At 51.5% G+C, this 15,052-nt stretch overlaps 1 protein-coding gene and 1 pseudogene across 1 annotated transcript; both read right to left on the reverse strand.

Moving 5' to 3' along the window:
- Window positions 1-14: 14 nt before the first annotated feature.
- On the reverse strand, window positions 15-6,932 carry LOC129052580 (putative POM121-like protein 1-like; annotated as a pseudogene).
- On the reverse strand, window positions 6,769-13,981 carry LOC112130606 (putative POM121-like protein 1). The gene is given in 5 exon segments (XM_063722943.1): window positions 6,769-6,906; window positions 6,986-7,501; window positions 7,504-7,578; window positions 7,580-9,046; window positions 13,865-13,981. Coding segments are annotated over 5 exon segments (2,313 nt in total).
- Between the last annotated feature and the right edge of the window lie 1,071 nt (window positions 13,982-15,052).

Consider the following 15,052-nt stretch of genomic DNA (forward strand, 5'->3'; position numbering starts at 1 on the left):
CTGGGCCAGGTGGGCTCCCATGCCCTGGCTTCCATCTCTGTCTCAGCGACCATTCAGCCCTGCGCAGGAACACATGTTGCTTAGAAAAGCCAAATCCAGCCCTTGTCTCGGTCTCCTCTGGTCTCATGATGTGCATCTGTTACCTGGAAACTGGAAACCAGTCTATCAATGTCTGTGCCAATTTTTTATTCCCTCCCCAACCTCCTTCCCCATACGACTTTTTATTTATGTAGGATGTGTGCTGTCTAATGATGGGATGACCACACTTTTCCATGTTCTAAAAGTGCTCCTCTCCCACAGGGTCCCAGGGCTGATGGTTGCTTTGGGCCTACAGCTACGTCTTACCCGCCTCCTGCCTCAAAAGCCTGTGTGGTGGCAAAGCCGGTGTGGGGCTGGGGAATGCAGCGTTCTCCAGGAGGGGGACCCAGCTCTCCTTCTGCAATGCAGGCGAAGGCCTAGATGCCAGTGTGACCTCCCACAAGGCATGGCTTCCAGACTCCCCGACCAGAAATGATGCTTTTTTGCCTCGGGCCCGGGGTTTGAAGCAGCCTGGCTTTCTCTCGGTAAGTGGCTGGTGTCTTAGCAGCTGCAATCTGAGCTCAGCCACTTACACACCACCGTGGGGGAAAGAACTGCTGAGACTTTCATTAAAAAGTTTCCTGAGACGACTTGCGTGCGTGTTGATTTCATGATCAGCGCCACTGGGAAGAACCCCTGAGCCGGTGAGGTGGGGCTAGAAGCAGCAGGTGCAGTGATGGGGCTGGGTGCCCAGGAGGCCTCAGTGCTCAATCAGGCCAAGGTGGCCAAGCCCAGGCTGCAGGGAAGGCCGGCCTGGGGGGTGTGGGTGAGCACAGGCAGGCGCCAGCTGGGCAGTGTTAGGATGCTGGAGCAGCATCCATAACTCCACTGAGTCGGGTAGTCTGGTTGGGGCAGGGACCACTGTTGCTTTGGCAGAGAGAGATGATCCCCACTGGGGAGAGGCTGTTCTGACTCTGCAGGTGGGACAGGGACAGATGGCCACCAGGGTGACCCGGCTGGTCTTCCTTTGCTATGCTAAGCCCTGGGACATGGAGGATTCCCTCCACACACAGCCTGGGCCCGGGTTCTTACCTGTGGCCACCGCTCTGGCACGAGCCCCTCAGTCTTGGGTGGTTTCTGTCTGGTCCGGGATTTGGTGTTGCTGCTGAGTCCAGCCTTTCCATCACCTCCGCATGGGCCGTGGGTGTGGTCAGCCGCCTCCCGCCTTGGCTTCAGTAGCTCACCCAGCTTACAGGGGAGCTGCCCTGGGCTGGAGATGGGCGTGCACCCTGGGTCCTAGTTGAATGAATGCAGCTTGAGGAGACCCAGCCATATCCACTGGGCCACAGGTTACCCTCGGCAATGCCCACATCAGCCGTCAGCCTGAGCTTCCCCAGGAGAGCAAGGCTCACACGACAAAGGCTGCCCGTGGCCAGTGAGGTGGCCGAGCCCAGCCGGGACCTTTCTCGGACTTCCAGGATGTGGCTCTGCTCATGAGCTGCCTGGTCAGCTCTCTCGGGGTGAGAGGGGCTTGTCACACGGGCCCCTGCCTGCAGTGTGACTCTTCTCAGCTTCTCTCAGCAGCCCTGCCTGCGGAGTGTCACCGTCACCATGATCATTTCCCTGACACTGCGAGGGTGTTGGGACGTCCTGGGTAGAGACAGGGCCCATGGCAACAGCAGGCTCAGGGGTGCCCTGCACTGGTGGGCTGGGGACCTGGTGGAGACCACGCCAAGGGCTGGACAAGGGGACGAGCCTCCATCCTGGCCTCCGCAGGCCTCAGCAGCCCCTCCCACAGGCAGAAGGGTTCATGCTGGGTTCTGCCCTCACTGCAAGAGCTGCCAGTGCCACGTGCTGTTCTGCCCAATCTGGTGTCTGCAGGTGAGGAAAGGGCTGCCGCTGGCCCATTTCTGAGTGTTCAGCACCTAAGGGTGACAGCACTGTCTGTCCCTACCCTCCGGGTCCTGTTTGAAAATCAAACCCATGCTTGCAGGCCGATTTTTTTTTTTTCTTTTAGAGACAGGGTCTCACTTTGTCACCCAAGCTGGAGTGCCGTTGTGCAGACCCGGGGCAGGGGTGTTGGAGCCTGGTTGGCCTCACTGGAACAGAAGAGAGCTGCTTCATGATGCTCAGCTGACAGGCAGAGCCTCACATAACCCAAGTTCTCACAGTTCAGAGAGGCCAGCCAGCGCGGGGACAAAGACAGGCACGCACTGAAATGGTTTCCTGGAAGACAGGGCCCAGTTGCATCTCTCAAATGGGGCCAGATTGGAAGGGAAACCAGCTGCTTTGGGCAAATGAGGCCACTTCTGAATAAGCTCCCAAATTAGATGGTGCCGAGGGCCCTGGACCTGGCAGCTGGGCTGGACATCGCATGGCCCTGTATTCCAGGAAATGGCATCTCAGTGCTTGTCTGGCCATTTCTCCAAAAGAACCATCCACAGGCCATTTTTCCATTCCCCTCCTATGCACAGACGGGGCCGGGCCTGACCAGAAACTCTCCCTTAGCGTTTTCAGTCACTGCCAAAACTTGAGCGCAGCAGTGAGGATGTGATGTTAAAATGTGACTCTGGGCCAGGCAGTGGCTCGTGCTCGTCAACCCAGTGCTTTTGGGAGGCTGAGTTGGGAGGATCAGTTGAGATCAACAGTTCAAGGCCAACCTGAGGAACATAGATCTTTACAAAAAATAAAAACTAGCCAACTCTGGTGACATGCACTGGTAGTCTCAGCTACTCAGAAGGCTGAAGTGGCTTCAGCCCAGGAGTTCAAAGCTGCAGCTATGATCTTGCCACTGTATTCCAACACGAAATAGAGTGAGACCATGTCTTGAAAAAAGGAACAAATAAACTAGGTATAGAAGAAACATACCTGAAAATGGCAGGGCTGTCTGCAGTGGCTCATGCGTGTAATCCCAGCACTTTGGGAAGCTGAGGTGGGTGGATCACTTGATGTCAGGAGTTCGAGACCAGCCTGGCCAACATGGTGAAACCCTATCTCTACTAAAAGTACAAAAATTAGCCAGGTGTGGCGGCAGGCACCTGTAATCCCAGCTACTCAGGAGGCTGAGGCAGGAGAATCGCTTGAACCCAGGAGGCGGAGGTAGCAGTGAGCCAAGATCACAACATTGCACTCCAGCCTGGGTGGCAAGAGCAAGACTCTCTCTCAAAAAACACAAACAAACAAAACAACATTACTGAAAATAATAAAAGCTGATACAACAAAGCCATAGCTAACCTATTATAGAATAGGGGAAAGTTGAAAGCATTTCCTCTGTAAACAGGAACAAGACGAGGATGCCCATTCTCACCACTCCTATTCCACATCACACAATCAGGCAAGAGAAAACAATAAAAGGCATCCACACTGGAAAAGAGGACATCAAATTATCCTTGTCTGATGAAGATGTGATCTTGGATCTAGAAACATGTCAAGGCTCCACCAGAAAACCCCTAGATTTGATAAATAAATCAATACAGTCATTTGCAGGATACAGAATCAAAAACAACAACAAAAAAAATCAGCAGCATTTCTATACGCCAATAATGGTCTGGTTGGGAAAGAAATTAAGAAGGCAATCCCATTTACAATAGCAACAACATGGAAAGATGTATGCCACAGAAGAAATTTTACCAAGGAGGTGAAAGATTTCTACAAGGAAAACTACAAAACACTGATGAAAATGTTTAAGAGGACAGAAAGAAATGGACAATCATTTCATGCTCGTGGAAGGAATTCATAGCATTAAAATGACCATACTGCCCGAAGCAGTCTAGAGATTCAATACAACCCCTACCAAAATACCAATGTCATCACTCACAGAACTGGAAAGTCCTAAAATTCATAAAAAAGAACCAAAAAAGAGCTCAAAGGCCCAAAGTCATGCTCAGCAAAAACAACAAAACTAGAGGCATCCCATTTCACTGCAAATTAGACTACAAAATTTTTGACAAGTGCATAGTAACCAAAATAGTATAATCCTAGCATAAAACTAGACACTTAGATCAATGGGACAGATGAGAGAACCCAGAAAGACAGACACATATTCACAGCCAATTGGTCTTTGACAGAGCCGACAGAAATACACACTGGGGAAAGGACACCCTCTTCAATGAATGGTACTGGGAGGGTTGGATAGCCACATGCAGAAGAATGAAACTGGACCCTTATCTCTCAGCATATAGAAAAATCACCTCGAGATAGATTCAAGACGGAAATGTGAATGTTAAGATACGAAACTACAAAAATATTGGAAGGAAACATAGACACAACTCTTCTGGACCTCACTCTAGGAATTTATGATGGGCTCAAAAGCCCGACGTGGAGAAGGATGAGCTGGAGGATGGCGCATTGGACTTGTGTCCAGCAGAACTCCTGACAGCGCATGAGGGAGCCTTAGAAGCCAGGTTCCTCCTTGCTGTGCCCACGCGAGAAGTGGAGTTGCTAGGGTCAGAGGCCGGCCCAGACTTGCAAGTGAAGCCTGCCTTGTTTGCAGTGGCACTGGATCCCCGACTTGCAATTGCAGGCATCGGTTTAAATGGTCCCCCAGGGATGTGATGGAAAGTAAAGACAGAGGTGCCACCCAACAGAGTTGCTCCCCATGCCAGGTCCCATGGTCACCATGGAAGTGCTCTGCCTTGGGGGGCCCCCTGGGTGTTCAGGCCCCCTCATGCCCTATTTCCTTTGGTCCTTTCTCTTAAAAGATTTTCTTCTGACGGAATGCAGACGTGGATCCGACTCTACTCCGAATTACCGTGGGTGCAGCTGTAGGGCTAGAACTGGCTCCAGAAGTGCCAGGCTGTGGGCTTCTCATGCTTCCGTCGATGCTTGCAGCTGGGAAGGGGGCAGGAATCTGCCACATGACCTGGGCTGAGTACCAGAAGTACCATTAGTAGGAAAAGGTGGTAGGAGGGTGATCTGAGGAGGAGAATGTGAGGGGGCCTGGTGGTCTGTGCTCCGTGCCAAACACGGGAGCTGTAGAGGGGGCCCCTGCAGCAGAAGCCCGGGGGGCCACTGGGCCCAGGCGGTCTTGGGACTTGTGTCTCTCCTGCTGTGCATCCATACTGGGTGCTTTACAGACAGCAGGCACACCAGAAGCCCCTGTTGCAAGTGAGGACAAAGTGTGGGAAGGCCATGAGGGTGTACAGTCCGAGATGGCCTTGGCCTCAGCCCGCAGTTCACTGTTGATGCGCTGGAATGCCGCCTCTTTCTCCAGGTCCAGGTCTTCAGCAGTGACCCGGAACCCCAGCTCCAAAGGAGGTGGCAGCATCAAAGTCTCCCCTCGCCTGCGTGGCAGCAGGGGAAACTTGCGTCTACGGGGCCTATTGGCCTGGGATCTGGGGGAGCCATTCCTGGGGGCGAGTGTCTGCCCTGGTGCTATACCTGCCGTCTTTTCACACTGGGTGTGACCCGAAGAGACAGCCTGAGGTCTGTCCTCACTCACTGTCTTTGAGGAACTGAGGGTCAGCTGGCACTGGGAGGAAGCTGGCCCCCTTCTCCGCTTTAGCCCCGGGAGACCTCCCGTAGAGCTGTAGGAACTCGAGATGGCATTTCGCTTGGTGCACGAGCTCGTCCAGGAGGTCTGGGATCTCTGGTTATATCTGACTTCTGACCTCTGGGCACCTGCTGCAGCTGTGGCTGCGGCCCAGAAATGTGAAGGGCCTCCATCCACTCCATTCAGTAGTGACCCCGACGTGGGGTTCAATGTGGAGGGGGGAGGGGCTGCTGAGGCAGCTGCAGGAGCAGAAGTGCCAGGCCTTGTTCTTCTGATGCCCGCATCCATCCTTGCAGCTGGGAAGGGGGCAGGAATCAGTGAGGTGACCTGGGCTGAGTCCCGGGAGTGGGAAGAGGTGGCAGGAAGGGGATCTGAGGAGGAGAACAGGGGGCCTGGTTGTCTGGGCTTCTTCCCAGACACAGGAGCTGTAGAGGGGACCTCTGCAGCAGAAGCTAGAGGGGCCACTGGGCCCAGGCAGTCTTGGGACTTGTGTCTCTCCTGCTGTGCATCCATACTGGGTGCTTTAGAGAGAGCGGGCACACCAGAAGCCCCTGTTGCAAGTGAGGACACAGTGTGGGAAGGCCGTGAGGGTGTACAGTACGAGATGGCCTTGGCCTCAGCCCGCACTTCACTGTTGATGCGCTGGAATGCCGCCTCCTTCTCCAGGTCCAGGTCTTCGGCAGTGACCCGGAACCCCAGCTCTAAGGGAGGTGGCAGCATCAGAGGATCCCCTTGCCTGTGTGGCGGCAGGGGAAGCTTGCGTTTACGGGGCCTAGAGGCCTGGGATCTGGGGGAGCCATTCCTGAGGGCCAGTGTCTGCGCTGGTGCTATATCTGCCATCTTTTCACACTGGGTGTGACCCGAAGAGACAGCCTGAGGTCTGTCCTCACTCACTGTCTTTGAGGAACTGAGGGTCAACTGACAGTGGGATGAGGTTGGCCCCCACCTCCGCTTTCGCCCCGGGAGGCCTCCCGTAGAGCTGTAGGAGCTCGAGATGGCATTTTGTTCGGGGCACGAACTCATCCAGGAGGTCTGGGATCTCTGGTTATATCTGACTTCTGACCTCTGGGCACCTGCTGCAGCTGTGGCTGCGGCCCAGAAATGTGAAGGGCCTCCATCCACTCCATTCAGTAGTGACCCCGACGTGGGGTTCAATGTGGAGGGGGGAGGGGCTGCTGCGGCAGCTGCAGGAGCAGAAGTGCCAGGCCTTGTTCTTCTGATGCCCGCATCCATGCTTGCAGCTGGGAAGGGGGCAGGAATCAGCGAGGTGACCTGGGCTGAGTCCCGGGAGTGGGAAGAGGTGGCAGGAAGGGGATCTGAGGAGGAGAACAGGGGGCCTGGTTGTCTGGGCTTCTTCCCAGACACAGGAGCTGTAGAGGGGACCTCTGCAGCAGAAGCTAGGGGCGCCAATGGGCCCAGGCAGTCTTGGGACTTGTGTCTCTCCTGCTGTGCATCCATACTGGGTGCTTTAGAGACAGCGGGAACACCAGAAGTCCCTGTTGCAAGTGAGGACAAAATGTGGGAAGGCCGTGAGGGTGTACAGTCTGAGATGGCCTTGGCCTCAGCCCGCAGTTCACTGTTGATGCGCTGGAATGCCGCCTCCTTCTCCAGGTCCAGGTCTTTGGCAGTGACCCGGAACCCCAGCTCTAAGGGAGGTGGCAGCATCAGAGGATCCCCTTGCCTGTGTGGCAGCAGGGGAAGCTTGCGTTTACGGGGCCTAGAGGCCTGGGATCTGGGGGAGCCATTCCTGAGGGCCAGTGTCTGCCCTGGTGCTATATCTGCTGTCTTTTCACACTGGGTGTGACCCGAAGAGACAGTCTGAGGTCCGTCCTCACTCACTGTCTTTGAGGAACTGAAGGTCAGCTGGCAGTGGGATGAGGCTGGCCCCCTCCTCTGCTTTATCCCCAGGAGGCCTCCCGTAGAGCTCTGGGAGCTCGAGATGGCATTTTGTTCGGGGCACGAGCTCGTCCAGGAGGTCTGGGATCTCTGGTTATATCTGACTGCTGACCTCTGGGCACCTGCTGCAGCTGTGGCTGTGGCCCAGAAATGTGAAGGGCCTCCATCCACTCCATTCAGTAGTGACCCCGACGTGGGGTTCAATGTGGAGGGGGGAGGGGCTGCTGAGGCAGCTGCAGGAGCAGAAGTGCCAGGCCTTGTTCTTCTGATGCCCGCATCCATGCTTGCAGCTGGGAAGGGGGCAGGAATCAGTGAGGTGACCTGGGCTGAGTCCCAGGAGTGGGAAGAAGTGGCAGGATGGGGATCTGAGGAGTACAACAGGGGGCCTGGTGGTCTGTGCTTCTTCCCAGACACAGGAGCTGTAGAGGGGACCTCTGCAGCAGAAGCTAGGGGGGCCACTGGGCCCAGGCAGTCTTGGAACTTGTGTCTCTCCTGCTGTGCATCCATACTGGGTGCTTTAGAGAGAGCGGGCACACCAGAAGCCCCTGTTGCAAGTGAGGACACAGTGTGGGAAGGCCGTGACAGTGTACAGTCCGAGATGGCCTTGGCCTCAGCCCGCAGTTCACTGTTGATGCGCTGGAATGCCGCCTCCTTCTCCAGGTCCAGGTCTTTGGCAGTGACCCGGAACCCCAGCTCTAAGGGAGGTGGCAGCATCAGAGGATCCCCTTGCCTGTGTGGCGGCAGGGGAAGCTTGCGTTTACGGGGCCTAGAGGCCTGGGATCTGGGGGAGCCATTCCTGAGGGCCAGTGTCTGCCCTGGTGCTATATCTGCCATCTTTTCACACTGGGTGTGACCCAAAGAGACAGCCTGAGGTCTGTCCTCACTCACTGTCTTTGAGGAACTGAGGGTCAACTGACAGTGGGATGAGGCTGGCCCCCACCTCCGCTTTCGCCCCGGGAGGCCTCCCGTAGAGCTGTAGGAGCTCGAGATGGCATTTTGTTCGGGGCACGAGCTCATCCAGGAGGTCTGGGATCTCTGGTTATACCTGACTTCTGACCTCTGGGCATGGAGGTCTCTCTGCAGAGTCCCGGGACTGGGCACAAAGGGAGAGAGTCCTCCGTTGTCCCGCAGGGGCCGAAATGCAGACCGTGCATCCCCGGTGACCTTGGGGACCCTTCTCTGATCATCAAGATTCTCTTGGACTCTAGGGTCTTTGTCCTGCTCAGGCATCCCTGCCCCACTCTCCTTGAGAGCGCTCAATACTATCTTCCCTGGCCACAAGTCTGGGGACCGCCGGCTGTTGTGGTCCTCAAAGGGGTGACTACCTGCTCCTGGGTCCCACAGAGAGTCCTTGTGTTCAGTGGAGTGGCTGAGCTGGAGGACCCCCTGGAATTCGGCGCACACAGCACTGGCTTGCTGTGGTACCTGTGCAATCAAATTGAAGGCAGAATCACCGGGAAGGAACACAGGTCTTGCAGGATCACAGAAAACCTTCTTAGAGTTGTCTTGACACCACTGATGCCAAGTGTCCGGGTGCTTGTAGGATGGCCTGCCACTCAGTCCAGGGGCAGGAGCAACGGGGAGATCCCACAAGCAAAGTGAACTGGGGGATGGGCTGAACGGACTCCAGGCAACTGAGCCCTACTAGCAGGTCCTCAGCCTGGGCCCCGACAGGAATGAGGGGCACAGAGTGCCCAGGTAACCGCTCCTGGGAGGAGTGGGGAACCGTCAGATGCTTGAACGCTGGAGAGCTGGACTCTGAGCGTCCTCGTGGAGCTGCCAACTCAGCCAAAGTCTAAGCCAGCAGTTCCTTCTGTTGCCAGGCAACGCACCTTCTAAACCTGAGGGAGTGGGTGCGTGAGCTCATAATGGCCCCAGTGACGGAACGACCTTAAGGGTTCCGTTGAGATGGAGTTTCGCTCTTGTCCCCCAGGCTGGAGTGCAATGGCGCGATCTCAGCACGTGCTGAGACCCGGGCACAAAGGTCGCGGGAAGAACAGGTGCCCACAATGGCTGCAGATCTGCCCGTGGATCACTGAAGATTCCTGCTCTCCCGCAGAGGTGGAGATTGCAGTGAGCTGAGATCGCACCATTGCACTCCAGCCAGGGCAAGAAGACGAAAACTCCGTCTCAAAATAAAAAAAAAAGAAAAAGAAAAAAAAGCGGCCGGGCGTGGTGGCTTATGCCTATAATCCTAGCACTTTGGGAGGTCGGGGCGGACGGATCAGGAGATCAGGGGTTGGAGACCAGCCTGGCCAACATAGCAAAACCCCGTCTCTACTAAAACTACAAAAAATTAGCCGGGTGTGGTGGCGGGCGCCTGTAGTCCCAGCTACTCCGGAGGCTGAGGCAGGAGAATGGCGTGAACTTGGGAGGTGAAGCTTGCAGTGACCCGAGATCTCGCCACTGCACTCCAGCTGGGGTGACAGTGCGAACCTCCATCTCAAGAAGAGAGAGAAAGAGAGAGAGAGACAGAGAGAAAAGATTTATTAATTTAATGCACTTTTATGCCCGTGTTCTTCAATTTGCTTAGGAAACACCCACAAGTGAGCTGGGACTGTGGCCCTGATTGTGGACATGAAATATATGGTTTCTTGCGAAAAATAGACACTGAATAATTACGATTTAGTTGAGCTAGAAATCCATTTGGTTTCTTCCATATATTTCCAAAATTTTCATCCTTTTCTTTTAATTTTGAGATGGAGTTTCGCTCTTGTCCCCCAGGCTGGAGTGCAATGGCGCGATCACAGCACCTGCTGGCAATGGCGGGAGGCTGGGGGACGCTCGCGGGATAGGTACTGGAAGGATAGGCACCCACACAAAAGTCATGGGAAGACCAGGAGCCCACAATGGCTGCAGATCCGCCAGTGGATCGCTGAAGATTTCTGCTCTCCTGCTGAGGCAGGGGTTGTAGTGAACTGAGATCGCACCATTGCACTCTAGCCTGGGCAACAAGAGCGAAACTCCATCTCACACACACACACACCAAAAAAAACCACACACACACAAAGAAAAGGAAAAGTAGTGGCCAGGCGTGGGGGCTCACGCATCCCAGCACTTTGGGAGGTCGGGGCAGGCGGATCACGAGATCAGGAGCTGGAGACCAGCCTGGCCAACATAGTGAAATCCTGTCTGTACTAAAAATACAAAAATTAGCCAGATATGGTGGCTCACGCCTGTAGTCCCAGCTACTCGTGTGGCCGAGGCAGGAGAATCACTTGAACCCAGGAGGCGGCGGTTGTGGTGGGCCGAGATGGCACCACTGCACTCCAGACTGGGCAACAGAGTGAGACTCTGTCTTAAAACAAATTTTAAAAAAGAGGGTTATTAATTTAATGCACTTTTATGACTGTGTCTTCAATTTGCTTAGGAACTAGAAATCCATTTGGTTTCTTCCATATTTTTCCAAGTTTTTCATCTTTTTTTCTTTTTTTGAGACAGAGTTTCCCTCTTCTCCCCCAGGCTGGAGTGCAATGGCACGATCTCAGCTCACTGCAACCTCCGCCTCCTGGGTTCAAGCGATTCTCCTGCCTCAGCCTCCTTAGTAGCTGGGATTTCAGGCATGAGCCACCAGGTCTGGCTAATTTTTGTGTTTTTAATACAGACAGGGTTTCGCCATCTTGCACAGGCTGGCCTCGGACTCCTAACGTCAAGACGGAGTTTAGTAGAAACTCCGTCTCTACTACAAATACAAAAATGGCCAGGTGTGGTGGCTCACCTCTGTAATCCCAGCACTTTGGGAGGCTGAGGCAGGTGGATCACCTGAGGTCGGGAGTTCGAGACCAGCGTGACCAACATGGAGAAACCCCATCTCTACTAAAAATACAAAATCAGCCTGGCCTAGTGGTGCATGCCTGTAATCCCAGCCACTCAGGAGGCTGAGGCAGGAGAATTGCTTGAACCCAGGAGTTGGAAGTTGTGCTGAGCTGAGATTGCGCCATTGTACTCCAAGCTGGGCAACAAGAGTGGAACTCCGTCTCAAAACAAAACAAAACAAAAATTAGCTGGGTGTGGTGGCAGGTGCCTGTAATCCCAGCTATTGGGGAGGCTGAGGCATGAGAATCGCTTGAACCCGGGATGTGGAGGTCACAGTGAGCCAAGATCAGGCCACTGTACTCCAGCCTGGGCGACAGAGTGAGACTCAATCTCAATAAATAAATAAATACACAATATTAAGACAAAAATCACAAGGACACTACATAAACCATGTTATGCCAGTGATTTTTTAAAATATCAAAACAGTTTTATAGAAAAATATAACTCAGGCCAGGTGGGGTGGCTATCGCCTATAATCCCAGCACTTTGGGAGGCCGAGGTTGGCAAATCACCTGACGTCAGGAGTTCGAGACCAGCCTGGCCAATATAGTAAAACCCCAACTCTACTAAAAATACGAAAATTAGCTGGGTGTGGTGGCACACGCCTGTAAACCCAGCTGCTCGGGAGCCTGAGGCGGGAGAATCACTTGAACCTGGGAGGCGGAGATTGCGGTGAGCCGAGATGGGGTGACTGCAGTCTAGCCTGGGCAACAGAAATTTCGTCTCAAAAGAAAAATATAACTTCATAAAAACGAAGTAGGAAGAAAGAGAAAAGTTTGTCTAGATCTAGAACCGTTAAAGGAATTGAATGTTTATTTTAAAATCTGTATCCCATCCCGTCAAAAATCTCACAAAAAACAAAACCAAAGAAAATGGCCCAGATGGCCCATGCATCTGGCCCAGATGATTTTATAGATAAGTCCAGGAAACATTAAAAAGATCAGAAAGTCTTTATCTTCTACAGAATTTTTTAAATATAATTTATTTATTTATTTATTTTTGAGAGGAAGTCTCCCTCTGTAGCCCAGACTGGAGCGCAGTGGTGTGATCTCTGCTCACCGCAACCTCCGCCTCCCAGGTTCAAGCAGTTCTCCTGCCTCAGCCTCCACAGTAGCTAGGATTACAGGTGTGCCTGGCTAATTTTTTGTATTTTTAGTAGAGACGGGATTTCACCACGTTAGCCAGGGTGTTCTCGTACTCCTGACCTCAGGTAATCTGCCCGCCTCGGCCTCCCAATGTGCTAGGATTACAAGCACGACCCACAGTACCTGGCCTACATAATCTTTTTTTTTGGTGATGGAGTCTCGCTCTGTCGTCCAGGCTGGAGTGCAGTGGCGCGATCTCGGCTCACTGCAAGCTCCGCCTCCCGAGTTCACGCCATTCTGCTGCCTCAGCCTCCCGAGTAGCTGAGACTACAGGCACCCGCCACCACGCTCAGCTAATTTTTTGTATTTTTAGTAGAGACGGGGTTTCACCGTGTTAGCCAGGGTGGTCTCAACCCCTGTCCTCATGATTCGCCCACCTTGGCCTCCTAAAGTGCTGGGATTACAGACATAAGGCACCACACACGACCCCAGCCTACATAATCTTCCAGAAAAAGAAGCAAATGGAATTCTCCCCAACTCACTGTGAATTTAGTATAGGCTTAAAACCAAACCAGACATAAATAGTACAAGGAGGCAAAAGTATAGACTAACTTCTTATGGACATATATGCAAAAATGCTAAATAAAATATTAGCAAATAATCCAGCAATGGATTAAATATGTATCATGACCAAGTTGGGGTTTTCCTAGGAGACTAAGATGATGTAATAAAAGAAAAAACTATTAAAGTAGTACAAACTATCAAAGGAAAAAACCTGTATGATCATTGCAACGGGTTCATTTGTGACATAATACAATTTTTTTCTTTTTTTTAAAGTCTTTTTGGCTGTAAGTTCATTTAATGCAAAATAATCCTCTCCAATTTTACTGAGGTTGCTGACGGCGTCCACGACCACATCTGCCTCTAAACTGGAATTCGGTTGCTGACCCAGCCCCAGCCTCGGCTTTCTTGTCGGCACCAGGGGGCACAGCACTCCCTCTGTAGGTATCTCTGTCGGCTTCCCCTCTTGTGAGTCTTGCAGGTCGCTCACCCTCCAGAACTTTAGACCGAGGCCTGCCAGTCCCTGGACGGCTGTGGCGTAGAGTGGCAGGCACAATCTCCAGGGGCAGATGAAGGTAATCATGGAGATACTGGATACCCTCATTGGTAAGGTACCAGTGGAAAAGTCTCCAGGCAAACTGTTCCTTCACGTAGTAGCCTCGGGACTACACGACATGAAGGCGGGGCACATTCTTTTTTTTTTTTTTTTTGAGATGAGTCTCACTCTGTCACCCAGACTGGAGTGCAGGGGCGCGATCTCGTCTCACTGCAACCTCCGCCCCCTGGGTTCAAGCAATTCTCCTGCCTTGGCCTCCCGACTAGCTGGGATTACAGGTGTCTGCCACCGCGCCTGGCTAATATTTTTGTATTTTTAGTAGACACGGGGTTTCACCATCTTGGCCAGGCTGGTCTTGAACTCCTGACCTCGTGATCCGCCCGCCTCGGCCTCCCAAAGTGCTGGGATTACAGGCGTAAGCCACCGCGCCTGGCCCGGCACATTCTTGTCTGCCAGCTCCAGGTGCTTAGGCATGTGGACATCCTTCTTGACCACTGTGACTTCCTCTTTAAAACGGAGTTCATAAATGGCAATCCGGTTTTTCTTGGGCATCAGCATTCTGGGGAGGAGCAGCCACTAAGGCGGCAGGGTGGCCCGGATGGGGGCCGATGGAACTCGAACTCCACCAGAATTTCTTTAATATTTTATACATATACATATATACACACACAGATATCTATATACACACATATGTATATATGTATATACATCTACATATGTGTACATAGGTGTGTATATACATCTACATATGTGTACATAGGTGTGTATATACATCTACATATGTGTACATAGGTGTGTATATACATCTACATATGTGTACATAGGTGTGTATATACATCTACATATGTGTACATAGGTGTGTATATACATATACATATGTGTATATAGGTGTGTATATACATATACATATACGTATATGTATATACGTGTGTATACATATACGTATACGTACATACGTGTGCATACATATACATATACGTATATATGTGTGTATACACATATACATATGTGTATATATGTGTATGTATATACATATACATATGTGTATATACATATACATAGGTGTATATATGTGTATATACATATACATAGGTGTATATATGTGTATATACATATATGTATATGTGTATATACACATGTGTATATGTGTATATACACATATGTATATGTGTATATACGTATGTATACGTGTATATACGTATGTATATGTGTATATACGTATGTATACGTGTATATACGTATGTATATGTGTATATACACATATGTATGTGTACATACATATGTTTATGTGTATATACACATATGTATATGTGTACATATGTATATGTGTATATACACATATGTATATGTGTACATATGTATATGTGTATATACACATATGTATATGTGTACATATGTATATGTGTATATACACATATGTATATGTGTACATATGTATATATGTATATACACATATGTATATGTGTACATATGTATATATACATATGTATATGTGTACATATGTATATATGTATATACACATATGTATATGTGTATACACACACATATGTGTATATACGTGTATACACACACGTGTGTGTACACGTGTATATACATACATGTATATATGTGTACATACATATACATATA

The sequence above is a fragment of the Pongo abelii genome, chromosome 23 (assembly GCF_028885655.2).
Source record: "Pongo abelii isolate AG06213 chromosome 23, NHGRI_mPonAbe1-v2.0_pri, whole genome shotgun sequence".
Lineage (NCBI taxonomy): Eukaryota > Metazoa > Chordata > Mammalia > Primates > Hominidae > Pongo > Pongo abelii.